Source organism: Caretta caretta, chromosome 7 (assembly GCF_965140235.1).
Source record: "Caretta caretta isolate rCarCar2 chromosome 7, rCarCar1.hap1, whole genome shotgun sequence".
Classification (NCBI taxonomy): domain Eukaryota; kingdom Metazoa; phylum Chordata; order Testudines; family Cheloniidae; genus Caretta; species Caretta caretta.
In genome coordinates, this window is record NC_134212.1 from 107,087,159 (window position 1) to 107,109,370 (window position 22,212).

General features: G+C 43.9%; 1 protein-coding gene across 1 annotated transcript in view; it reads right to left on the minus strand.

Annotated features, from left to right (window-relative positions):
- HTRA1 (HtrA serine peptidase 1) overlaps nt 1-19,008 on the minus strand; it is a 50,361-nt gene extending 31,353 nt beyond the window's left edge. Inside the window, exon 1 of the mRNA XM_048858943.2 lies at nt 18,329-19,008. Within this exon, the coding sequence (XP_048714900.1) occupies nt 18,329-18,791 (463 nt within the window). The 5' untranslated portion in view covers nt 18,792-19,008. The remainder of the gene's footprint in view (nt 1-18,328) is intronic.
- Nucleotides 19,009-22,212: the final 3,204 nt, after the last annotated feature.

The following is a 22,212-nucleotide window of genomic DNA, read 5'->3' on the forward strand; positions in this document are numbered from 1 at the left end:
GGTCATGTCGCTAAAAGTCGGGCAGCGTAAACGCCTTTTGTTGGCACTTTTGCTGACAAAATACCATTGTCAGTAGACAACGTACACAGCTTCTTCTTTTGGGGGAGGGGGGGATTAAGCACCTGTGAGCGACAAAAGTTCAATTGGCAGTGTAGAAAAAGCCTTATACTGAGAGAGGAGCCTGAACAAAACTCTGACTTTGAATACTTTTGAACTTGGGGAAGTTTGGTTCTTTGCAGATTGGACCCATCTCTATTTATAGCACACTGTTTATTGGGTTTTGTAATTCTTGTATTGAACTATTATACAATGCCTAGTGGTGATTAATTAATGAAGTTACAAGGATGATCATCAAGTTAGTGATGATTAATTGGTAGATGATGACTGACTAAAACACTAATAGGTTACAACATGAAAATTTCCTGAGGCAACTAATTTTCAAAGAATAATTGGAAAACATCATGGCTCTCTGCAACTGGACATAAAGAAAATCTCTATTAGCTGTCAGCATGGCGGCCATTTTCAGTGGACTAGCCATTAGAGGGCAATGCACTCACACATACTTTACATGAAGTATACCTGTAGCTCTCAATCGTTCCAGACTACTGCACCCCTTTCAGGAGTTTGATTTGTCTTGCGTACCCCTAAGTTTCACCTCATTTGCTTAGAAAAATCTCACATAAAAAATCAAAAAAGTGTCACAGCACACTATTACTGAAAAATTGCTTACTTTCTCATTTTTACCATATAATTATAAAATAAATCAACTGTAATATAAATATTGTACTTACATTTCAGCACACAGAGCAGTCTGAACAAGTCATTGTCTGTATGAAATTTTAGTTTGTACTGACTTCACTAGTGTTTTTTATGTAGCCTGTGGTAAAACTAGGCAAATATCTAGATGAATTGATGTACCCTATGGAAGATCTCCGCATATCCCCAGGGGTACGCATACCCCTGGTTGAGAACCATTGCTGTATACTACACTTGGGAAAGTCAAGTATTTGAAATCATTGTCCTGAGTAACTCTCCAATGACAACCTACCTTGATAAGAGATGAGCCAAAGAGCATATCTGGATCTAGATTTATGTTAGATTTAGTTTGAGACTGAATCAGGGTTCAAGGCTATAGTGTTTAGTAGAGCCAATATCTTGCAAACTGGTTTTGTTTTTTGTTTTTTAAAGATTTTGACCCAAACTGGAAGGCAACTTTGGAGGTCATTTACTCTTATGAGATTTCCATCTCGCGTGTTGGAAATCTTATGACGTGAGCTTCTCATCATCTTGGGCTGACACTCAGGAGGACTCCCTCACTATCCAGACTCCCTCCCCTCCCCATCCAGTTCTGAATCCAACCTGGTACCAGAACTGTAGGGGCTGGGTTCCATTCAATACCCTGTGGGCAGGTGGCAAATTGATGTCTGAGACCACTATTATTGATCAGCCTCCTGTATCTACGAGTTGCACACCACACAACTATTATATGCTAAAACATCCTATTACCACCCCATCTTCCCTCTCCACCTTTTACTTTGTTTATTTCACCCACATTACATAAAGTGTAAGCAGTTTGGAGCTGTGACTGTCATTTACAAGTGTGTTTATACAGTAACTCCACAAACCTTACCAGGAAAAGGTCTCTATGGATTACTGCAATATGAACAACAAACATTCATACCCTAACTTCAAAAACTTGAAGGATTTAGACTAAAGGTTTATCCCATCTCTGATCTTTGCATTTCCCAGCAGAGTAACAGAGTGCTGGAACAGCAAGTGACCAGTATGGATTCTAATCAAAGACTTCAGAAAAGAAACAGAGCAGTCAAACAACACTAGCAATAAAGGGAATGGGAACATTTGGGTGAACAATTTAATTTCATCCAAGTCTCTGGACACTTCAAGAAAGGGAAAGACAAAGAAAGATGATCATGCTCTATTGTCTGGTGGTTAGGGCACTGGGCTGGGATGTAGGAAATCCACAGTTCAAGGCCCTGCTCTGCCTGATTCAGGACATAGCTTTCATCCAGAACACTCTGAATCAGGTCAGTTAGTGTGTGGCAAAATGGGGTGTGACTCTACAGCACACTAACTGGCCATGTGGACAGTACATCATGTACTAAAAGTTCTGCAGTGTGCTTTGAAGTAATGCTGTTTCAAACAGGAGGGTAAACCAGAGACCCCTGTACCCAAAAAACCTTTCCAAACCAAAAAGCTTACGTTTCAGAAAACAGACATTTAGACACAATTCTATTTGTGTGAAAATCTTCAATGGGTTCTCTTTCATTATGGAACCTAAACAAACTTTGAAACCTCAAAAACTGCTGCAAAACAGAATTATTCTCTGTTTATTATTCTCTGACAGCTCGATTATCAGTACTCTTATTAAAACAAAAATAAAAGATAGTGTACATGCATATACAAGCTAATTGTTTGAAGCATCCTCTTTGAAATATGATGTCTAAGTAGGGTGACCAGATAGCAACTGTGAAAAAACAGGACGTGGGTGGGGGTAATAGGTGCCTATATAAGAAAAAGTCCCCAAAACCAGGACTGTCCCTAGAAAAACGGGGCATCTGGCTGGTCTAATTGTAGTTTTGTACTTGAAAAAGATTTCCTCTACCACCAACACCCTGGTGCTTTCAATGAAATAATGGGGTTTGGGTTTTTTGTTTTTCTTTATTTTGTTTAGGACTCTTTGTGAAGCAGTAGCATCCTCAATGAAAAGATTTGGTTTCAAGAGTTTTTTTCCTTCATTCATCAGAACCATTGTTAACAACACAGATCTGTGTGCTCAGCAGCAGATCCCGTGGTATGCTAAAACCAGGCTGGTGCCTGGTAGCCCTTCAGAGAGTAAGAATCATATCCAAGGATTAATCTCTTTTTCCTTGTTAATGCTACAGTTATCAAAACTCTTTCCAGAAGGTCCTTGCACCATATAAAGCAGAGGTCAGCAAACTACAGGCTGTGGGCCACATCCGGCCTACGGGCCCCTACTGCCCAGCCCCTGAGCTCCTGGCCCAGGAGGCTAGGCCCCCCCCTCGCCTCTCCCCTGCTGTTCCCCCTCCCCCGCAGCTTCACCTCGCCGCTCTAGGTTGTGGGGCTGTGAGCTCCTGGGGCAGCACAGCTGCAGAGCCCGGCCTGACCCGGTGCTCTGTGCTGCACGGTGTGTGGCTGGCTCCAGCCACCGGTGCCCAAGGCAGCGGGGTAAGGGGGCAGGGAGTGGTGGGGTTGGATCGAGGGCAGGGGAGTTTGGAGGGGTGGTCGGGGGTGGGGAGGTGGGGTGGTCAGAGGGTGGGGAACAGGAGGGTTGATAGGGAGCAGTCGTTCTGGGGGGGCAGTCAGGAATGAGAGGAGGGGTTGGATGGGGCGGTGGGGGGCAGTCAGGGGCGGAGGTTCGGGGGCAGTCAGGGGACAGGGAGAAGGGGTGGTTGGATGGGGCAGGGGTCCCAGGGGGGCCATCAGGAAGGAGAGGAGGGGTTGGATGGGGTGGTGGGGGCAGTCAGGGGTGGGGGTTCTGGGGCCTGTCAGGGAACAGGGGGGTTTGGATGGGGCAGGAGTTCCGGGGGGGGGGGGGTGTCATGGGGCAAGAAGCAGGGGGGGATGGAGGCCGGGCCACACCCCAACTGGCCCTCTATATAAATTTATACCCACAGTATCCTGCTCCGGTGTCTACTGATAAGCTACAAACGGTATCAATTTTGCACAAGCAAATCGACTTGCTGCCAATCGACTATTACTTCATTTACCTGCTACTTGTTTAACATTACATACATACTATGGTTATAGGCTCCAATTCAGCAAAGTAGTTAAACACATGCTTAACTTTAGACACATGCTTAAACCCAACTGAAGTCACAATTCTCCCAGCATAAAAGAAGTCAATAGGACCTGATTTCAGAGTAACAGCCGTGTTAGTCTGTCTTTGCAAAAAGAAAAGGAGTACTTGTGGCACCTTAGAGACTAACCAATTTATTTGAGCATGAGCTTTCGTGAGGACCTGAGGACCAATAGGACCTGAGCGCACGATTATGTGCTTTGTTTGAATAAGGATGGATTGCTGATTCGGGGCCACAGAACCTTAAAATGTTATCCATCCTGTAGGTAATTTCCAACTCTGTGGGGAAAATTCCACTGAACAATGAGTTGCAGCGTAAAATGTCTAGTCATCCAGAACAGCTGTATTTTAAAGCTCCTATAACTGTAGTTGTTTTTCTTTTCTTTTTTTTTTTTCTTTGAAGTGCAACGTATTTATTTAGCTCACAGGGAAAGGTACTTACTGCCCCATTGGAAAATAAAGAAAAATGATATTTAAAATTTTTCTCCCCATCTCTTCCATTTTATCTTTAAAATTACATCAAACTGTAAACTGTAATATTCCATGCACTATTGAAGGATAAATATAGTGTAATTCACTATAAAGGAAAAGGACGGTATTAATAAAACAAGGAGCAGCAATTTACATGTTGTAAAAACAACCCACTTATCTAACAGCATAAAAAAAGATCAAGAGTGGGATCCAACAACATAAACGAAGATCAAAGGAGCGGGTTTTGAGATGGTCTGTCAATACTGCCAGCATTATTATGCTAACAAACTAGAGAGGACAAACTAAAGAGATTTCACTGACAATTGCTTAGGAAATAGCTATACCCATCACTTAATATCCCTAACAAAGAATATACTTGCATGACAGAGAGTACCATGGAGACATTTCAAATGTCCTAGTCAAGTGAATAATAAATTGACCAAAATCTAGTATTCACTTCATCAAACGTTTCCTGAAGCTAGAAACTCTACAGGACTAAGAGGTTTCAGAGTAGCAGCCCTGTTAGTCTGTATTCGCAAAAAGAAAAGGAGTACTTGTGGCACCTTAGAGACTAACAAATTTATTTGAGCATAAGCTTTCGTGAGGATTTAAAGTAAAGCTTCTTGTTTGGTGTCAACAGTATGCACTGTATTCTCATCCTCATAATATTTACATGAGGATCAATTCTTTCTTGGCCAGCTGTCAGGATCTTCTTACAAGTAATGTGTCACATGGCCTGATCATGCTCCTATGAATGTCAGCCTCAAAACTCTTGCTTCCCTTGTGGATAAAAAGCACTGGTGTCTAACTGTAGTCTGTTTCATTGTTTCATGGTTAAACAAACATAGGAATCTATACCAAAGGCTAAAGAACTAAATAGCTCCCACAACTTCTGACTGGAAGCAGAATGGACTGAAGGGATGAGTTGAGGGTTGGCAGCCAGGAAGTTCTAACATGAATTATAGCACAGACTTGCTGTGGGGTGCTGGATAGCTCACTCTGCCACTCTGTACTTCTGTTCCTCCTCTCCCCCAAACTATAACATGGACAGTAAAGTTTACTCACTTCAAAGAGGTCTAAAAAGGAGCAGTGCTTTGGAGACAAATTATTAAGGAACAAGCACAGGTACTGGACATTTACTAATAATCATGTTATGTAAACAATGTAACATAGGCAATGCACTTGCATATTTATAAAATTGGAGACAAAACGTGCAAACATCTTTAGAAAATTTAATTATCCACCACAGAAACCTTCGAAGAATTTGTTATTTCAGATCCATAAATTACTCTAGGTTCTTAGTGAGGATGAAATAGACTTCTGTGGACACATACCGACTACTGACACCCAGCCCGTGCAAATATTGTATCTCCTTATCACTGAATAGAAGTGGTAAATGACCTCTCTTGGATAAAGTGCCTATGACTTTCTTATTGAGTATTATAGTGTATTCCTTATTTGGCTAGGATTTTAATGATGTATTTCAAGCAGATCTTCTCACCACTAATATGAAAGACACCACTAGTGGTGTATGAATCAGGGGAACATCCTTATGATTATGACTCTTGCTACAAAGTAATATCAGGATTGCTAGATAAACATCAACCGGAACATTTTTTGCTGAAGGAAGTGTGTCTCGTGGTTATGGCTGGGATTCAGGACTTCTCAGCTATGCTACTGACTCACTGTGCAATCATGGAAGTGCCATTTATCCTCTCTATATTACAAGTTTACCTTTAAAATGAAGTATATTCATGCTTAACTAATGCTTGGAGAACCTCAAATGAAGCTGCTACATAAATGCTCAAAGTCTCCAGAAATTCTTCTTTAAACTGTGCAGCATTAGTGTGCCATCAAAACAATCTAAAAGTTACATCAGTGGAAACATCCACATCAAACCAATTGATTTTCAAATCAATGTGGGAGACACGTTGGGATGATTAAATGGAAAGAAACTGCAGAGCACAGTGACAAACAGCTAAAATAAATCAGGAGTGAAAGACCCTCATTGTAAATGTAAGTGGTGATGGGGAGAGCTGGACTTCCATAGTGGAAAAAACAACAGAAATGGAGCTTAAACTTCCAACAGTTGTCCCACTCTCTAGCGTTTTATGTACCCCCAGAAAGTTATGCTCAACATCTGGACCAGAGCTAGGAAAAAGCTAAACAGGTAGAAGAAAGATATTCAGGACAAGAGTGAGGCATATTGAACTGGAAAACATCACTGAGGAAAACCTGCCTGAAATAGAAATATTAAGACATGTCCTTCTGATAGGTGTGGAAAAGGATCTGTAATAGATCCTGTAGGCAGAAGCAATGAGCATTTCAGACAACAGGATTCAAAGCAGACATGTTATTTTCTTTTCTGCAGAATTCTGAAAACACGATGGATGAGTCAGCAATCATTCCGCCTTCTCCTTTTTCCACCCAGCTCAGTTTACAGCTTTTAAAGTTTCCAATTCAGGTCATCATCCTGTTCTCCTCCCCAGTTCCATATGCCTCAGAGAGAGAATGAATAAAATGCCCATTTAAATGGTATTAGGTAACAATCACATTGCAAGTTTACCTATTCCAAATGTAAACAACAAAAGTGTATCCAGAACATTTTGTTTAAGTATTTAAAAAAAGATAAAGTCACATTCTGAAGGCATGAGACTTTTGCTTTTAATATTTAACACGTCCCTATTTTGGGGATACTGATTTTTTTTTTTTCATTTTCTAGGAATATTTGGCTATCAAGGGCAAGAAAGCAGGGGAAAAATACAAACCCAGCTTTTGCATAGCTTCCCCTAATGGCAGAAGTTAAAGACACATACAAATTACTATGCTAAAAAGCTTGATATCACAGAAGAAGACAGGACCGTAGTCTTATCTGGAGATTTTAAAGCTACTGTGTAACAGTCACAACATATTTTTATTAATAATACCTATTCTTATACAGCACTTCTCATCCATAGGTCTATGCTACTTTACTTCCTGCAGGGCCCACATTCATTCTTTCCCCATGTTATTTTCAAACCGAAATAGTCTCTTTGCCTACCTCTAATTACTAAACCCCAGGAAAACAGGAAGTGATAGGTGCATTTATTGCAATAAAAAGGTCAGGGATAGGCATCAAATTGAAAGAAGTCAGGTGTACAGAAAAGCATATACACCTAAACCTATTTTGCAGAAATTTCAAAAACTTACGTTCTACTCTGGAAAATTATTTACTCATTTCTTTAAAAACACAAATATCCAAGTAAGGCATGATGCATGGATGCCTTAAAAATTAAAGTGTATTTACTAATTCCAACTACTATGTAAACCCTTCCTAAATTTGGCATCATCCGTGTTTCTGGTAACATCTTACAAATAGCTCATTGTGGAGAAGTTATGCAAGTCGGTAGAACTGGATTTCAAACTCTGGTGATGAAAAGAATATATTTTCAGGGATCACACCTGAACTCTGAAAAGATGAAAATACAGCATAAAGGAAGACCAATTAAGTACATTATAAGCAGCCTGTTTAAAAAAAATCTATTCATGAGGAAAAATTAACAAAACAAAAAAAGTATACTAAACATGTGCTTAACCTTCCCACAAATGGGTATACATACTTTACTTAATGGGACTACTATACCCATTTGTGGGACTATTTGTGGGAAGGTTAAGCATAGGCAGGCATGTTTTAGAACAGTGGTCACCAAACAGTCGATTGCGATCAACTGATCGATCCTAGAGGATCTCCTAGTCGATTGCGATTTGTGGTGGCACAGTGTGGCTGCCACTAAGGCAGACTCCCTGCCTAATCTGGCCCCACACCACTCCTGGAAGTGGCCAGCGCAGCCCCGAGAATGCGGGAGAGGAGTCTCCCTCAGTGCGCTGCTCCTGCCTGCAAGCACCGCCCCCGCAGCTCCCATTGGCTGGGAAAGCTGTGGGGGAAGTGCTTGCAGAGAGGGGCAGCACGCAGAGCCACGTGTCCCTTGCCCTCCCACAGGGGCATGTTGGCCCCTTCCAGGAGCGGTGTGGGGCCAGGGTAGGGAAGGAGCCTCCCTTAACCTCACTGCGCCCACCGCTGACTGGGAGCTGCCTGAGGTAAGTGCTGCCCGACGGGAGGCTGCACCCCAAACCCCATCCCTGAGTCCCCTCCCAGAGCCATTACCCCACACCACCTTCTGCACCCCAAACCCCCTCCTGCACCATAAGCCCCAGCCCTGACCCCCCTCCCAGAGCCAGCACCCTGTACCCCCTCCTTCACTCCAACACTCTGCCCCAGCCTGGAGCCCGCTCCTGCACCCAAACTCCCACACTGCGAACCCCTCAGCCCCAGCCCAGAGCCTGCACCCCGTCCCGAACCCCAAGCCCCTGCCCGGTGAAAGTGAGTGAGGGTGGGGGAGAGCGAGTGAGAGAGAGGGGGGATGAAGTGAGCGGGTCGGGGCTTTGGGTAAGGGATGGGGCCTTCGGGAAGGGGCAGGGTAGATCCGGGGTTGCCCTTAGATTCAAAAAGCGATCCTGGGCGTAAAAAGGTTGGATTCCACTCTTAGAGGACTGAGGTGTACATTCAGAAGTCTGACTTTCCTATTTCATTTTATTTCTAGAGACAAGGTGGGTGAAGTAATAGGTTTTATTGGGCCAACTTCGTTGGTGAGAGAGACAAGCTTTCGAGCGTTCACATATAGCTCTTCTTCTCCAGAGCTCTGTTGCTACAACAACACTGCATATTTTTATTTATAGGTATTTATTCAACTAATTTTCATTTATAAATGACTTTCCCCAGAAATAGAACACTTCCTTGGCAGAGCATTCATAAGGTGTTACACAACCCAAGCAGTTTAAGAGTGTCAGCTGGCCTTCCGCCTTCTACCACCAGCCAAGGTATGCTAGAATAATCCAGAAATGCAAAGCGTAGCACGTTTGACTGCCTAATTCATCTTCACTATGAGATTATAGCTATCGGGCACAAAAATCTTCTCACTTCATGGATTCCAAACACTACAGCAGTAATGAACTGTGCTATTTATTACAATGTAGATTTTTTTTAATCATCTGCAGATTATATGTTAAACTTGTGTAAATCAAGGCAATACACTGTAGTGCTCCTCCAGTACAGGGAAGTCAGATTTTTTTAAAGAAGTTAAACTCCTTCTCCTAAATTAAGACACATGAGCAAAGTCAGGAAACACATGCACCTGCAACCCCATAAAGAACCCTCCTTTCCTTTGCCACATTCTGAAGCCAAATCACTACAATAGTACCATGCATTCACTTTCTGACTGGACCCAATTATATATACCCTGAAACTTGTACTACCACCCCGGCAGGCCAGGGATCCCAGAGGCCCAATCAGTTTGGGGAGAGGTGGGAGGAAAGAGTGGCCCAAACTTTATTTCAACAAAATTTCAGAGAGATTTTGCACGCCATTCACAGATTCTATTTCCAACATTACCCTCCAAGCACACACAAGCTCTTATTTGCAAAAAATATTTTCCAAGATCTCCAATTTCTTGGACAGCACAACACTTTCCATGAACTGTAAGACTATAACATGCCCCACCACATTCAAATTCCACTTTTTAAAGTTCTTGCCACTTACTCTTGGTTTTTAATATATTCCTGTAAGGTACTCTTAAATTTCAAATCCAGGGGGAGAAGAGGATTAAGTCCAACCCTCCAAAGCTTTATTTGCTGATAAGGATCTGAAGAAAAGCCTAGAGTAACTCCAAAACTGCTGCTGACTCCCACCAAGGAAGGATTAGAATGGAAGGGGGGGAAAGGTGAGCTACTTCAGACAATCCACTTCACACAGCTCCCTCTCCTCTTAATCTGAATATTTGGCTTCAGAGAAGTTTCAGTACCCACAGTTTGGGAATGCCTTCTGTTCTTCAGGAAATATTTTGTTGTTGTATTTCCACTACAAAAAACAACTCCCCACTGAGTAAGAAAGACCCAGACAAAAAGAGAGAGAGGGAAAAAATCAAATTCAGGCCACCTAGATAAGAGTAAGATGTAGCCACAATGGGGAGGAGAGGCGGAGAAGAAAGCTATGTCAATTATTCCATTTGCTCTAGAGCTCTACTTTGTGCACCCATTGTATTCAACCCCCCAGTCTAACACAGATCATTTTTGTGGATTTAGTGTGTAGTAAGTAACCTATGGAGTTCTCTTAAAATCTCTCCAGAATGCGAAACATGACATGTCTATTATTATCTTCAGGAAAACAGCTGAAAGCTCAGTTCACAACAAACTGTATCAGCTTTCCCCTTGATATATATCTGGCTAAGTTCTTGACCTTCCCAGATTTCTCAGCTGAGCTTCTCTTCCTGCCCCCACTATTCCACTGCTTTCCACTGCCAAAACCATTCAGCCACTTCAGCCCTATAAGCTAAAGAATCTAAGTCGTTCCATTTACTGTTCTTTCCCATCGTTTGCTGCATAGTTCTCATTTCTCTGTTGTTTTCAAAGTACTCAGAATTCATGACAAATGGTTGGTTATTGACCTTCCATTTAAATCATTCTGTCAGATAATTATAGTGTGTTATTTGGACAAGATGTATGGCTCTAGTGCATTTCAAAATATCAAGTCAGTCAGCTTTAGTGATGAATAAACTTCTTCCATCTCTGAAACTATGAAAGGAAGATGTGCTGACTGGAGGTTATAAAACTCAGTAAACCATAAAGCTGGGCTGTGTAGGACACAGAGCCTTCTCAGGGGTTGGTCTGAGACAGAGTCCCAGAAGAACTAAGGAACATCCCAAACCTCACTACCTTCTGCTCTCAGTGCAAGGCACGCCTCTTCAATCTGTCTTTTCTCATACACACATAGGGCAGAATATACATTTCAAAAAGCCACAAAATAAAACTCTACCAAAACATAACCTTGCACTGCACACACAATCTCCCCCTGGGGACAGAATGAGAGAATGGAGGAACCACTGTTAGGCCTGGTCTACACCGTGTGTGTGTGTGTGTGTGTGTGTGTGTGTGTGTGTGAGTGTGAGTGTGAGTGTGAGTGTGAGTGTGAGTGTGAGTGTGAGTGTGAGTGTGAGTGTGAGTGTGAGTGTGAGTGTGAGTGAGTGTGGAGGGGGGGGACAAGGACGGAAGAAATCGATCTAAGTTACGCAACTTGACATACTTAGATCTACTCACCGTGGTGTCTTCACTGCGGTAGGTCGACTGCTGACGTTCCCCCATCAACTCCGCCTATGCTTCATGCTCTGGTGGAGCACTGGAGTCAACAGGAGAGCGCTCAGCGGCCGATTTATCGCGTCTTCCCTAGATGCGATAAATTGACCCCTGCTAGATCGATCGCTCTCTCTGGAGGTAAGTGTAGACATGCCCATAGTCACACTGCTTAATGCACTATTGAAAGGTACCCACATACTACAGTGATGAGGGCAGTATAAGAACCTATATAGAATAGAAGGCAGAGTCCTAACGTTCCAGCACAAGAGCTGTTAGAAAAGGGTTAATATTTTACAACATTCACAAGAAAGTTTCTATCCTTCCTACGAGATGCAAATGTTAAAAAAAAAAATCCAAATTTGTCCGAACTTTATGCTGTAACCCCATAAGAACATCAAACAAGGATACAAAATTGTGTGGGATGCTGTCCTCGAATGCCTGTAAGTGTATAATGGGAGAGGTGACAGCAAAAAGAAAAATGATATTTAGGAAGTTATTTGCAAAGGTCTAGATTTTCTTCCCTTTGACCTACAGGACCAGGAGGAAGATAAAGCCACTGAAACACATCCTTGTGGAGGAAGAAGCAACAGAAAGTTTATTTCCTAGTAACTCAGGGTGATCTGCCTTAGCTATTTCTAATGCCCCCATTGCTGCAGTATCTAGATACCAAGTACTGATACTTTGTTTCACTTTCCTCATTATTTTTATAGTATAATGACATTTGCATTTATAGATAAGCTCCCCTTTACCAGGACTGAGGGACATTACCAATATCTTTGTATGCTCTTGTACGCTACCTAACACAATGGGGTCCCAAAGCCTGATTGAAACCTCTGAACACTGCCGAAGAAAAAAGGTCTGTCTTCATAATGACTCTCTACATAGGACAAAGATTAAAATATCTTTCTGAACCCTCTAGGCTGACATTTCTCATGCTTTTCCAAAGATGGAGAATTTCTTCTGTTTTGTTAAAGTAGTTTGCAATATACTGGCATGAAAATGGCATGCAATTCACAAATTAAAAGTTTGTGGATGCTTTTTTTAGGGGGGAGGGGGAAATGAGGGGGTGCTTGTATATGAAAAAAGTTCAAATAGCCTGTGTGTATGCGGAATGTGGCACCCTGTACATAAGTTTCCTCAATTGGTCCATCTCATCTCATTCAAACTTACCATTGTATGAAACCCAAGGAAGGGGGTAATTTCAACAACAAACAATTCAGCTTGGGCTCTCTCACCTCCACTTTGCTGGTTCTAGGACTTCTCCCTGCGGGTCCTGGCTCTTAGTTCCTTCTCTCTTCAAGAAGTTCTCAACTTTCACTCTCCCAAGCTCATCTGGCTTCCAGGACAAGTCGGCAGAATGACCCTGCATCCTTAGGCAGGGTCTTAGTACCTGCCAGAGACCCTGAAGTGAACTGCCTCTTCCCTAGAGTTCACAATATTTGTAACTGAAGGCCAGGGGAAGAGAGGGGATAAGGAAGCACAAGAAAACGTTCCAGACTTACTCTGCCTTCTACAACTTTTCACCTATGACTCAAATTCCCCCTTTTGCATTCTCTGTAGAGAACACAACACTCACACACATAGCCCTAGAATTAAATAAAATGTATTTGAATGTTTGATTTCTAGAGGAGAAAGATATCCCACAGCAGCAATCAGGCAGACAGCCAATGCAAATGTTCAGCATAGACTGGGATAGATTAAACAATGAGTAAAATGTGTGATGCCTAAGTTTAAATACTGAATAACTGATAGCTAAAGAATAAGATGTATTATCATAATGTTTGGATCCTTGCGGTCCTCTGTGTGCCATATTAAGAAAAGGACATCATGCCTGGACCTCTGTGTATGAAACAGAATATCAGAACCAAGAAAAAGGCTAGTACAGATGCAAGTTATGCAGCATTGTGATAAGACTCCTGGGACAAGTAAAGAATATTTACAACACCCAGGGAACCAAAAGATAGGCGGTACAAAGTTAAGTACATTTCACTTTTTCCTAATGCTGGTCCATGTACTGAGACCGAAAGGCAAGCAGGTTTTCTGATCTGAAGACCTTTTGTGAAGAACAAGGCAGAGGTAGTAATTCCATATCGTACAAAACTAAAGATGGGATAGAATTTCCTATATGCTTTCCTGGGAAATAACTGGAGGAGAAGTTGTTCTGTATGGTCAACAGCTGCATATCTTCAGACAACTTCAAGAAAAAAGGGATTTTGAACATAGTACTTGACTGTTTGCACTATGGATTGTTTTATATCAGTTGTTAAAATGACCCAATATTATATAAAATGCTTTGTATTTTCTGAATTTGAAGGAAACTGTTACACATCCACTGCCCTGTTTCCTTATGCAATTCATGATATACTCAGTACATTTATTCTACAAATAAAAGACTGTTATAGGATTTCTCCCTCCTCTCCTCAATTTTATAGTTAGGAAACCCAACTTCATTGGATATGAATAAAAAAACCTTCTTGTTAGAAATAGGATTGGAAAAAAAAAAAAAAGCCACAGCTAAAGTTTTACAAGTCATGCAGTAGGCAATGCTTGCTTTATCAGAAATTGCTAGAAGCCTCCCTCCCTTCTCGCCTGCCTACAGACTAGCCTCTGTGTCCTTGTTTTGGAACTTTTTATGTTTGAAACATTTTTGCTTACAACAACATTTGCTCTGTACCAGGGATGAGATGTCACACAACTGGTCTGCTTTTCCAGCACCTCCCTTTTGTTCTCATTGATACAGACATCAAACAAAGCACTAATCAGAGATGCTACAGGAACAGAATGATTGTCCAGACATGCTCTATTTCTGGATGTTTGATGTTTTTTTATTGAAAATTTACCCTAAAAACTAACTTTTAGGTTTTCTACTGAAAACGTAAGACTATGAACTGAATGAGTCAATTCAGACTTATGCTTTATCTGCATAACCAAGAGCAGAGTGGTATTTCCCTACCGCTCAAACACAGCCCAAATTCTGTGACCATTCTGCAAAAAGACCAAGAGACAATATTGTTTTCGTGAATTGAGATCTAAAATCAAAGGCTTATACTTTACTGAGGAAATGAAAGCTTTGAGTGTTTGCTGAAGTTAACTGGTTGAGATTGTTCTAACAGAATACAGTATAGCTTTTAAATTTTAAAAAATTTGTACCGAGAGGTACAAAACTCAGATCTCACTTTTCTGTTTGTGTACCAAATATGATGCTCCATTAAAGTGAGATTTGTATAACCACTACACTTATATCAATCACTTCTGAAACTCAAAACCTATTCCACAAAAGTTTTTCACTCAGAGCTGGAATATACATCCACTGAGCCACACAGATATTATTTTACTGAACATGAAAGAGTAAAACATTCAAACAGTTGCAGATGTTTCTGTGAAGAAAGATGATGAAAAGTTTCTGCATGCTTTTCATCAGAATGATTGACCTCAAGGGGAACAACATTTGAATCACTAAACATGACTAATATTTTAGAAACTGAGCCATATATTCTATCCTATTTTTTGTAAACAACTTCCAAAAGCGCTGGGTAGTTTGGAATGGATATAAATCATTATGATCCAGGGTTTAACAATCTCTAACTGTAAGTGATTAAGATGAAACCTTCCAGAGGAATGGGGGACAGATTATCCCACTCCTGCCTAAGGATGGGTTTGGAGGAGATGCTGCATATTCCTTTGAAGCATCTGGTATTGGCCACTGTTAAGAGACTTGAAACTGGATTACACGGACTATAGGTCTGATTCAGTATGGCAATTCCACGTACAAGAGTATAACAGAGCCATGTAACTTCATTATGTGTTTCTTACGGTTATCTACATGTAGGACCCTACCAAATTCACAGCCATGAAAAATGCGTCACGGACCATGAAATCTGGTTTCCCCAGTGAAATCTGGTCTTTTGTGTGCTTTTATCCTACACTCTACAGATTTCACAGGGGAGATCAGCGTTTCTCAAATTGGCGGTCCTGACCCAAAAGGGAGGAGTCAGGGGTCAGAAGGTTATTTTAGGGGGGTCATGGTATTGCCACCCTTACTTTTGCGCTGCCTTCAGAACTGGGCAGCTGGAGAATGGCGGCTGTTAGCCAGGCACCCAGCTCTGAAGGCAGCACCCTGGCAGCAGCAGTGCAGAAGTAAGGGTGGCAACATACCATGCCACCCTTACTTCTGCACTGCTATCTTCAGAGCTGGGCCCTCCGTCAGCAGTCACCGCTCTCTGGCTGCCCAGCTCTGAAGGCAGCAGTGCAGAAGTAAGGGTGGCAATACTATATCATGCCACCCTTACTTCTGCGCTACTGCCTTCAGATCTGGAGTCTCGGCCAGCAGCCTTCACTCTCCATCTGCCCAGCTCTGAAGGCAGCGCCGTGGCCAGCAGCAGCACAGAAGTATGGACAGCAGTACCGCAACCCCCCGCTACAATAATCTTGCGACCCCCGCCACCCGACAACTCCTTTTTGGGTGAGGACCCCTACAATTACAACACAGTGACATTTCAGATTTAAATAGCTGAAATCATGATTTTTTTTTTTTTTTTTAAATCCTATGACCGTGAAATTGACCAAAACGGACTTTGAATTTGGTAGGGCCTCATTTATATGAGAACAGAATGCTATTACCTTTTTTATCCTGATATAATATGTGAGGAGACTTCATTTCAATATACATGATCAATGAACTGCTCAAATTTACAGAACTCTACCTTGGAATACATTTAACTATACCTAACAAAACTAATTTAAAACCCATCATATTTTTTGTTATGGGGAAAAATAATCTCATTAAACTACAAATAAATATTCACTTCCCCTAATTTGTGAGATTCAATTAGCATAACCATAAATGCTTATAAACAATACCAAAGAGAAAACATTATGCCTCTTCATTATTATGTGCACGGTTACTTGTATTGTGCTGATCCTGTGTTCCTTTTGAAGAGAATTTAGAAAGTTGACCTATTGTGCTTTTAGGTTTATATCTTTCCCACTCCCACCTAAAGTATTATTACTAAACAGAACAAGATAAAACATCTGATGAGGTGGGTGGCAGCAGCTCACTGCTTGCTCTGTTGTCATGGACATACTGCATTCCTTTAGTAATACCTGGTTTTACAACAGAAGCTGCCAACTTAGTATTTTTATTTCATTTTCCATGACATCTCTTCATGAAAGAGTAGCCAGTTATAAACCCCCTCACCAGTATTTCTCAGAACCTACATCAGGCAATACAATAAATTTTATCTGAATTAAATTGTATCTAGTTTTAAAGGGGGGGGTATTTGTTTTATTTTAAGTGGAACATAAAAACAATTTTCCTTGTTACTTTGCATACTAAAAATATTGCATTCTTGCCCTAGTTTCTGACCAAACTTGAAAGCCAAATATCAGTCAAGGACAACCCTTTCCTCTGTGCATATATAATAAAATTAACTTATTTTTCCACCAAGGTGGCTGCATTTCAGTGGTACAATCTTCCTGTAGAAATTATATACCAATTTATAAAGCACTTAGGGAGCCTTATTACTCAATATTGACAGTTCCCTGCATGATGATGATAATGACAATTGATAAGACTGAGATTTTGCTAGTTTGTCTCAGAGATTTCCCAACTCCTCTATACTAATTTAGTGGGAGGCCACGTGGCTAAAACTTTTTCACTCCCACTCACCCAGGTATGTAAACTACAACTGGAAGGGGAAGCCACTTCAAGCAAGAGCAGAGAATCTCCTCTTCCCCTCACCCCAAAATGAAAAGGAGTACTTGTGGCACCTTAGAGACTAACCAATTTATTTGAGCATGAGCTTTCGTGAGCTACAGCTGATGAAGTGAGCTGTAGCTCACGAAAGCTCATGCTCAAAATGATCTGATGAAGTGAGCTGTAGCTCAGGAAAGCTCATGCTCAAATAAATTGGTTAGTCTCTAAGGTGCCACAAGTACTCCTTTTCTTTTTGCGAATACAGACTAACACGGCTGTTCCTCTGAAACCTGTCACCCCAAAATGTTATTTAAAATTGTTTTAAATTCTAAGAGGCTGAGAATTATAGTTTATTTGCTAATGTTCGTTTTGCTACAAAACCTACAGAAATGCATAAATGAAAAACAGTCTGCATGATCATTTTTAAAGGTGTTGATCAGCAACCTGTTATAAATTTAGGTTTGAAGTCTCTATTAGGACCAGAACACTGTATCAGGCTGAATGGCCACTGAATGGTTTGAACTACAGATTCCCAGAAACCACAGACTAAAATAAAAAAAAAAAAAATCACCCTGGATTAACACTCCATTCTTCTTTGCAATTGACTGTGTGCCTGTGGGGTGAGATCTTAAAAATCGAGCTCGACAAGGCCATTCACGAGCAAAGGGGCTTGCTCTGGAATCCTTGACCAAGTCTTGAGACTTGAACATTCGGAGTCTCGTTTATCTCCTTTACATGCGTCAGTTTACTGGGCACCTACCCAGTCATAACTGAGATCAATGGCGAGATCACAGGTAACACAGCTAGCCGTTGTTAATGGGGTACTATAAAACGGAGACGAGATTAGGAGCAGGCACCTGGGTTGCTGGCCGAGCCCTGGGCAGGCTTTCGGGGCCGCCCGGACAGAGGTGCCCAACACAACCCCCGATCCTTACAGGGCAACGAGGTTCTTTTGCGGTCAGCGGAGCCGATTTCAGGCCCGGGGCTCACTACAAAGCTCGGCAGCGGAGCGGACATCAGCCCAGGTAACACGGATCATTACGTGTGCGGCTGCCCATTGGATTAGCGCGGTTTAACGCCCCAGGGAACCGCAGACCCTCGCTCCCCCCTGCCCGCCCCGCACTCCCGCGGCGGCTGGGGAGGCGCCAGCCGGCTCTTACCCTGGCCGCAGGCGCCCCGCTGGATGGCGATGACCGGCGGCTGCTGCAGGCGCTCGGAGCGCCGGCTGGCCGCCCGCAGCTGGCACAGGTTGCCATAGGTCCTGGCGTCGCTGCCGCACACGGGCTCGCTGCTGGTGCAGACGCAGAGCCCGGCTTTGGCTCGCTTCCTCACCGTGGCCGTCGCCGCCACTCCCGCGCCGGGCGGGAGCCGGCACTGGAGCCCCTCTCCGCAGGGCGGCTCCCCGGCGGGCCCGCCGCAGGGCTCGCCCTCCTGGGCCGCGCACACCAGGCAGCAGCCGCACGCGTCCCGCGCCTCTCCGCCGGCGCAGTCGGCGGGCACGGCGGGGCAGCGCGCCCGCTCGCAGCGCTCGGGGCAGCCGGCGGCCCGCTCAGCCCCGCCGCCGCCGGGGAGCAGCAGCAGCAGCAGGCAGCAGCCGCCTGTCCAGCTCAGCCACAGCAGCATCCTGGCCCGGGGAACCGAGAGCCGGCCGGAGCGGAGACGGATGCAGCCCCCAAGATGCTCAGCGGCCAACGAAGACCAGCAGCGCCGGGCTGCCAAGCCGCTGAAACCCGAGCCCCGCTCTGCAGCGGGGAGAGCTGGGGAGCCGTGCAAAGGGCGCCCCCCCAGGCGAGCGCTGCACGGAGGAGACGAGGCAGAGCTCACCCCCCCAGCCGGAGCTGCACCAAGCACAAGGCAGGACGTCGCTGCTGGGCTGTGGGGAAGCGGCCAGGAGCGCGCGCCGGGCGGGGGCGTGCGGCGAGAGAGGGTCAGGGCAAGGGAGGGGCCCGGCTGGGGCTGCCTTATAAAGCGTCTCGCCTGCGTCGAAAGCGGCCCATTGGTTTGCACCGCTTGGGAGGGGATGGGGAGTGGGGAAGGACAGCAGTTTTCGTAAGCTGGCGGGTGACGGTGGAGAAAAGGGGCAGGCGGGCTAGAGGTGAGTGAGACATAGGGCAGAAGGTAGGGATGGGACAACACGACGAGGGGGCAAAGTACTTTGCAGATAGCAAGCCGGGAAAAGGAGGGTGGAGGGCAGAGCCTGGCCGCGTTCATTTATGACCCAGACATATTTCGGTGTAGTGCCAAGCATGCCAAAGTGTCAGAGACAAAAAGGAGTAAAAATAAATCCCCTCGCCCCCAGCACAAGGTTAACAAAAGGATGCCAAAAGGTTGCAGAGCAAGACCGTAGGATTGAAGAAGGTGACCAATAGCCAACAACATTTCTTAACAAAATTTAGATTAGATAAGAATAATCTCACATTTTTTACTTGGGACCCATACTACCAGCCAGGGACTACTGCGAAGGGCAGCCTGTACAAAGGACAGCCTGTACAAAGGACAGGAGGGCCTTGGGTTGATAATGTAAAAGCACTGTACCTCTTTTACACAGAAGTTACCAGCATACACAGCAGAGAAGATAGTTAATAATTGCACATTTATTTAGCATCTTATTACAACCAAGGATCCCAAACCACTGCACAAACCATTGGAGACACCATCACTGATATGCTGCGAATTTGAAATGCAGGGGTACAGTGAAAGGAAATCTGGAGAAGCACTCTGGGACAAATCCCCATTCTTATAAAACAGAGTTATGCTGCCCAGAACACCATTTACCAGTTTGAAAAGGATGAAGGATATTTTGGCTGCCAGAATCTGAACCTGTGGTAATGTAAATAATAGTGACTTAACTTAAGACCAAGCATCAGAGGGGTTGGTGTCCACAAACACAACAAGGAGTGTGGTGGCACCTCAAAGACTAACAGTTTTTGGGCATAAGCTTTCGTGGGTTAAAAACCCACTTCTTCAGATCCATGGAGTGAAAATTACAGATACAGGCAGTTGCTCCAATCCCTCAAACTGCTGAGCTACAATTCATTTGCAACCTTAACACCTTCAATTTGGGCTTCAATAGGGACTGGGAGTGGCTGGCTCACTACAAAAGCAATTTTCCCTCTCTTGGTATTGACACATCCTCATCAATTATTAGGAGCGGACAACATCCACCCTGACTCATTTGGCCTTCAACCTTGGTTCTCCACTTGTAAGGTGACTCCCTTTTCTTCATGTGCCAATATATATTTATGCCTGTATCTGTCATTTTCTCTCTATGCATCTGAAGAGACTTTTTTACCCACGAAAGTTTATGTCCAAATAAATCTAGTCTTTAAGGTGCCACCGGACTCCTCATTGTTTTTAACCAAAGACCACTAAGCCCTGGTCTACACTAGGACTTTAGGTCGAATTTAGCAGCGTTAAATCGATTTAAACCTGCACCCGTCCACACAATGAAGCCCTTTATTTCGACTTAAAGGGCTCTTAAAATCGATTTCCTTACTCCACCCCTGACAAGTGGATTAGCGTTTAAATCGACGTTGCCGGCTCGAATTTGGGGTACTGTGGACACAATTCGATGGTATTGGCCTCCGGGAGCTATCCCAGAGTGCTCCATTCTGACCGCTCTGGACAGCGCTCTCAACTCAGATGCACTGGCCAGGTAGACAGGAAAAGAACCGCGAACTTTTGAATCTCATTTCCTGTTTGGCCAGCGTGGCAAGCTGCAGGTGACCATGCAGAGCTCACCAGCACAGGTGACCATGATGGAGTCCCAGAATCGCAAAAGAGCTCCAGCATGGACCGAACGGGAGGTACGGGATCTGATCGCTGTTTGGGGAGAGGAATCCGTGCTATCAGAACTCCGTTCCAGTTTTCGAAATGCCAAAACCTTTCTGAAAATCTCCCAGGGCATGAAGGACAGAGGCCATAACAGGGACCCGAAGCAGTGCCGCGTGAAACTGAAGGAGCTGAGGCAAGCCTACCAGAAAACCAGAGAGGCGAACAGCCGCTCTGGGTCAGAGCCCCAAACATGCCGCTTCTATGATGAGCTGCATGCCATTTTAGGGGTTCAGCCACCACTACCCCAGCCGTGTTGTTTGACTCCTTCAATGGAGATGGAGGCAATACGGAAGTAGGTTTTGGGGACGAAGAAGATGATGATGATGATGAGGTTGTAGATAGCTCACAGCAAGCAAGTGGAGAAACCGGTTTTCCCGACAGCTAGGAACTGTTTCTCACCCTAGACCTGGAGCCAGTACCCCCCGAACCCACCCAAGGCTGCCTCCTGGACCCAGCAGGTGGAGAAGGGACCTCTGGTGAGTGTACCTTTTAAAATGCTATACATGGTTTAAAAGCAAGCATGTGAAAGGATTACTTTGCCCTGGCATTTGCGGTTCTCCTAGATGTAGTCCTAAAGCCTTTGCAAAAGGTTTCTGGGGAGGGCAGCCTTATTTCGTCCTTCATGGTAGGACACTTTACCACTCCAGGCCAGTAACACGTACTCGGGAATCACTGTAGAACAAAGCATTGCAGTGTATGTTTGCTGGTATTCAACCAAAATCCGTTCTTTATCTCTCTGTGTTATCCTCAGGAGAGTGAGATATAATTCATGGTCACCTGGTTGAAATAGAGTGCTTTTCTTCAGGGGACACTCAGAGGAGCCCATTCCTGCTGGGCTGTTTGCCTGTGGCTAAACAGAAATGTTCCCCGCTGTTAGCCACAGGGAGGGAAGAAGGTTGAGGGGGTAGTCACGCGGTGGGAGGAGGCAAAATGCGACCTTGTAACGAAAGCACATGTGCTATGTATGTAATGTTAACAGCAAGGTTTACCCTGAAAGAGTGTAGCGACTGTTTTATAAAATGTGTCTTTTTAAATACCGCTGTCCCTTTTTTTTTCTCCACCAGCTGCATGTGTTTCAATGATCACAGGATCGTCTCCTTCCCAGAGGCTAGTGAAGCTTAGAAAGAAAAAAAAAACACACTCGCGATGAAATGTTCTCCGAGCTCATGCTGTCCTCCCACACTGACAGAGCACAGACGAATGCGTGGAA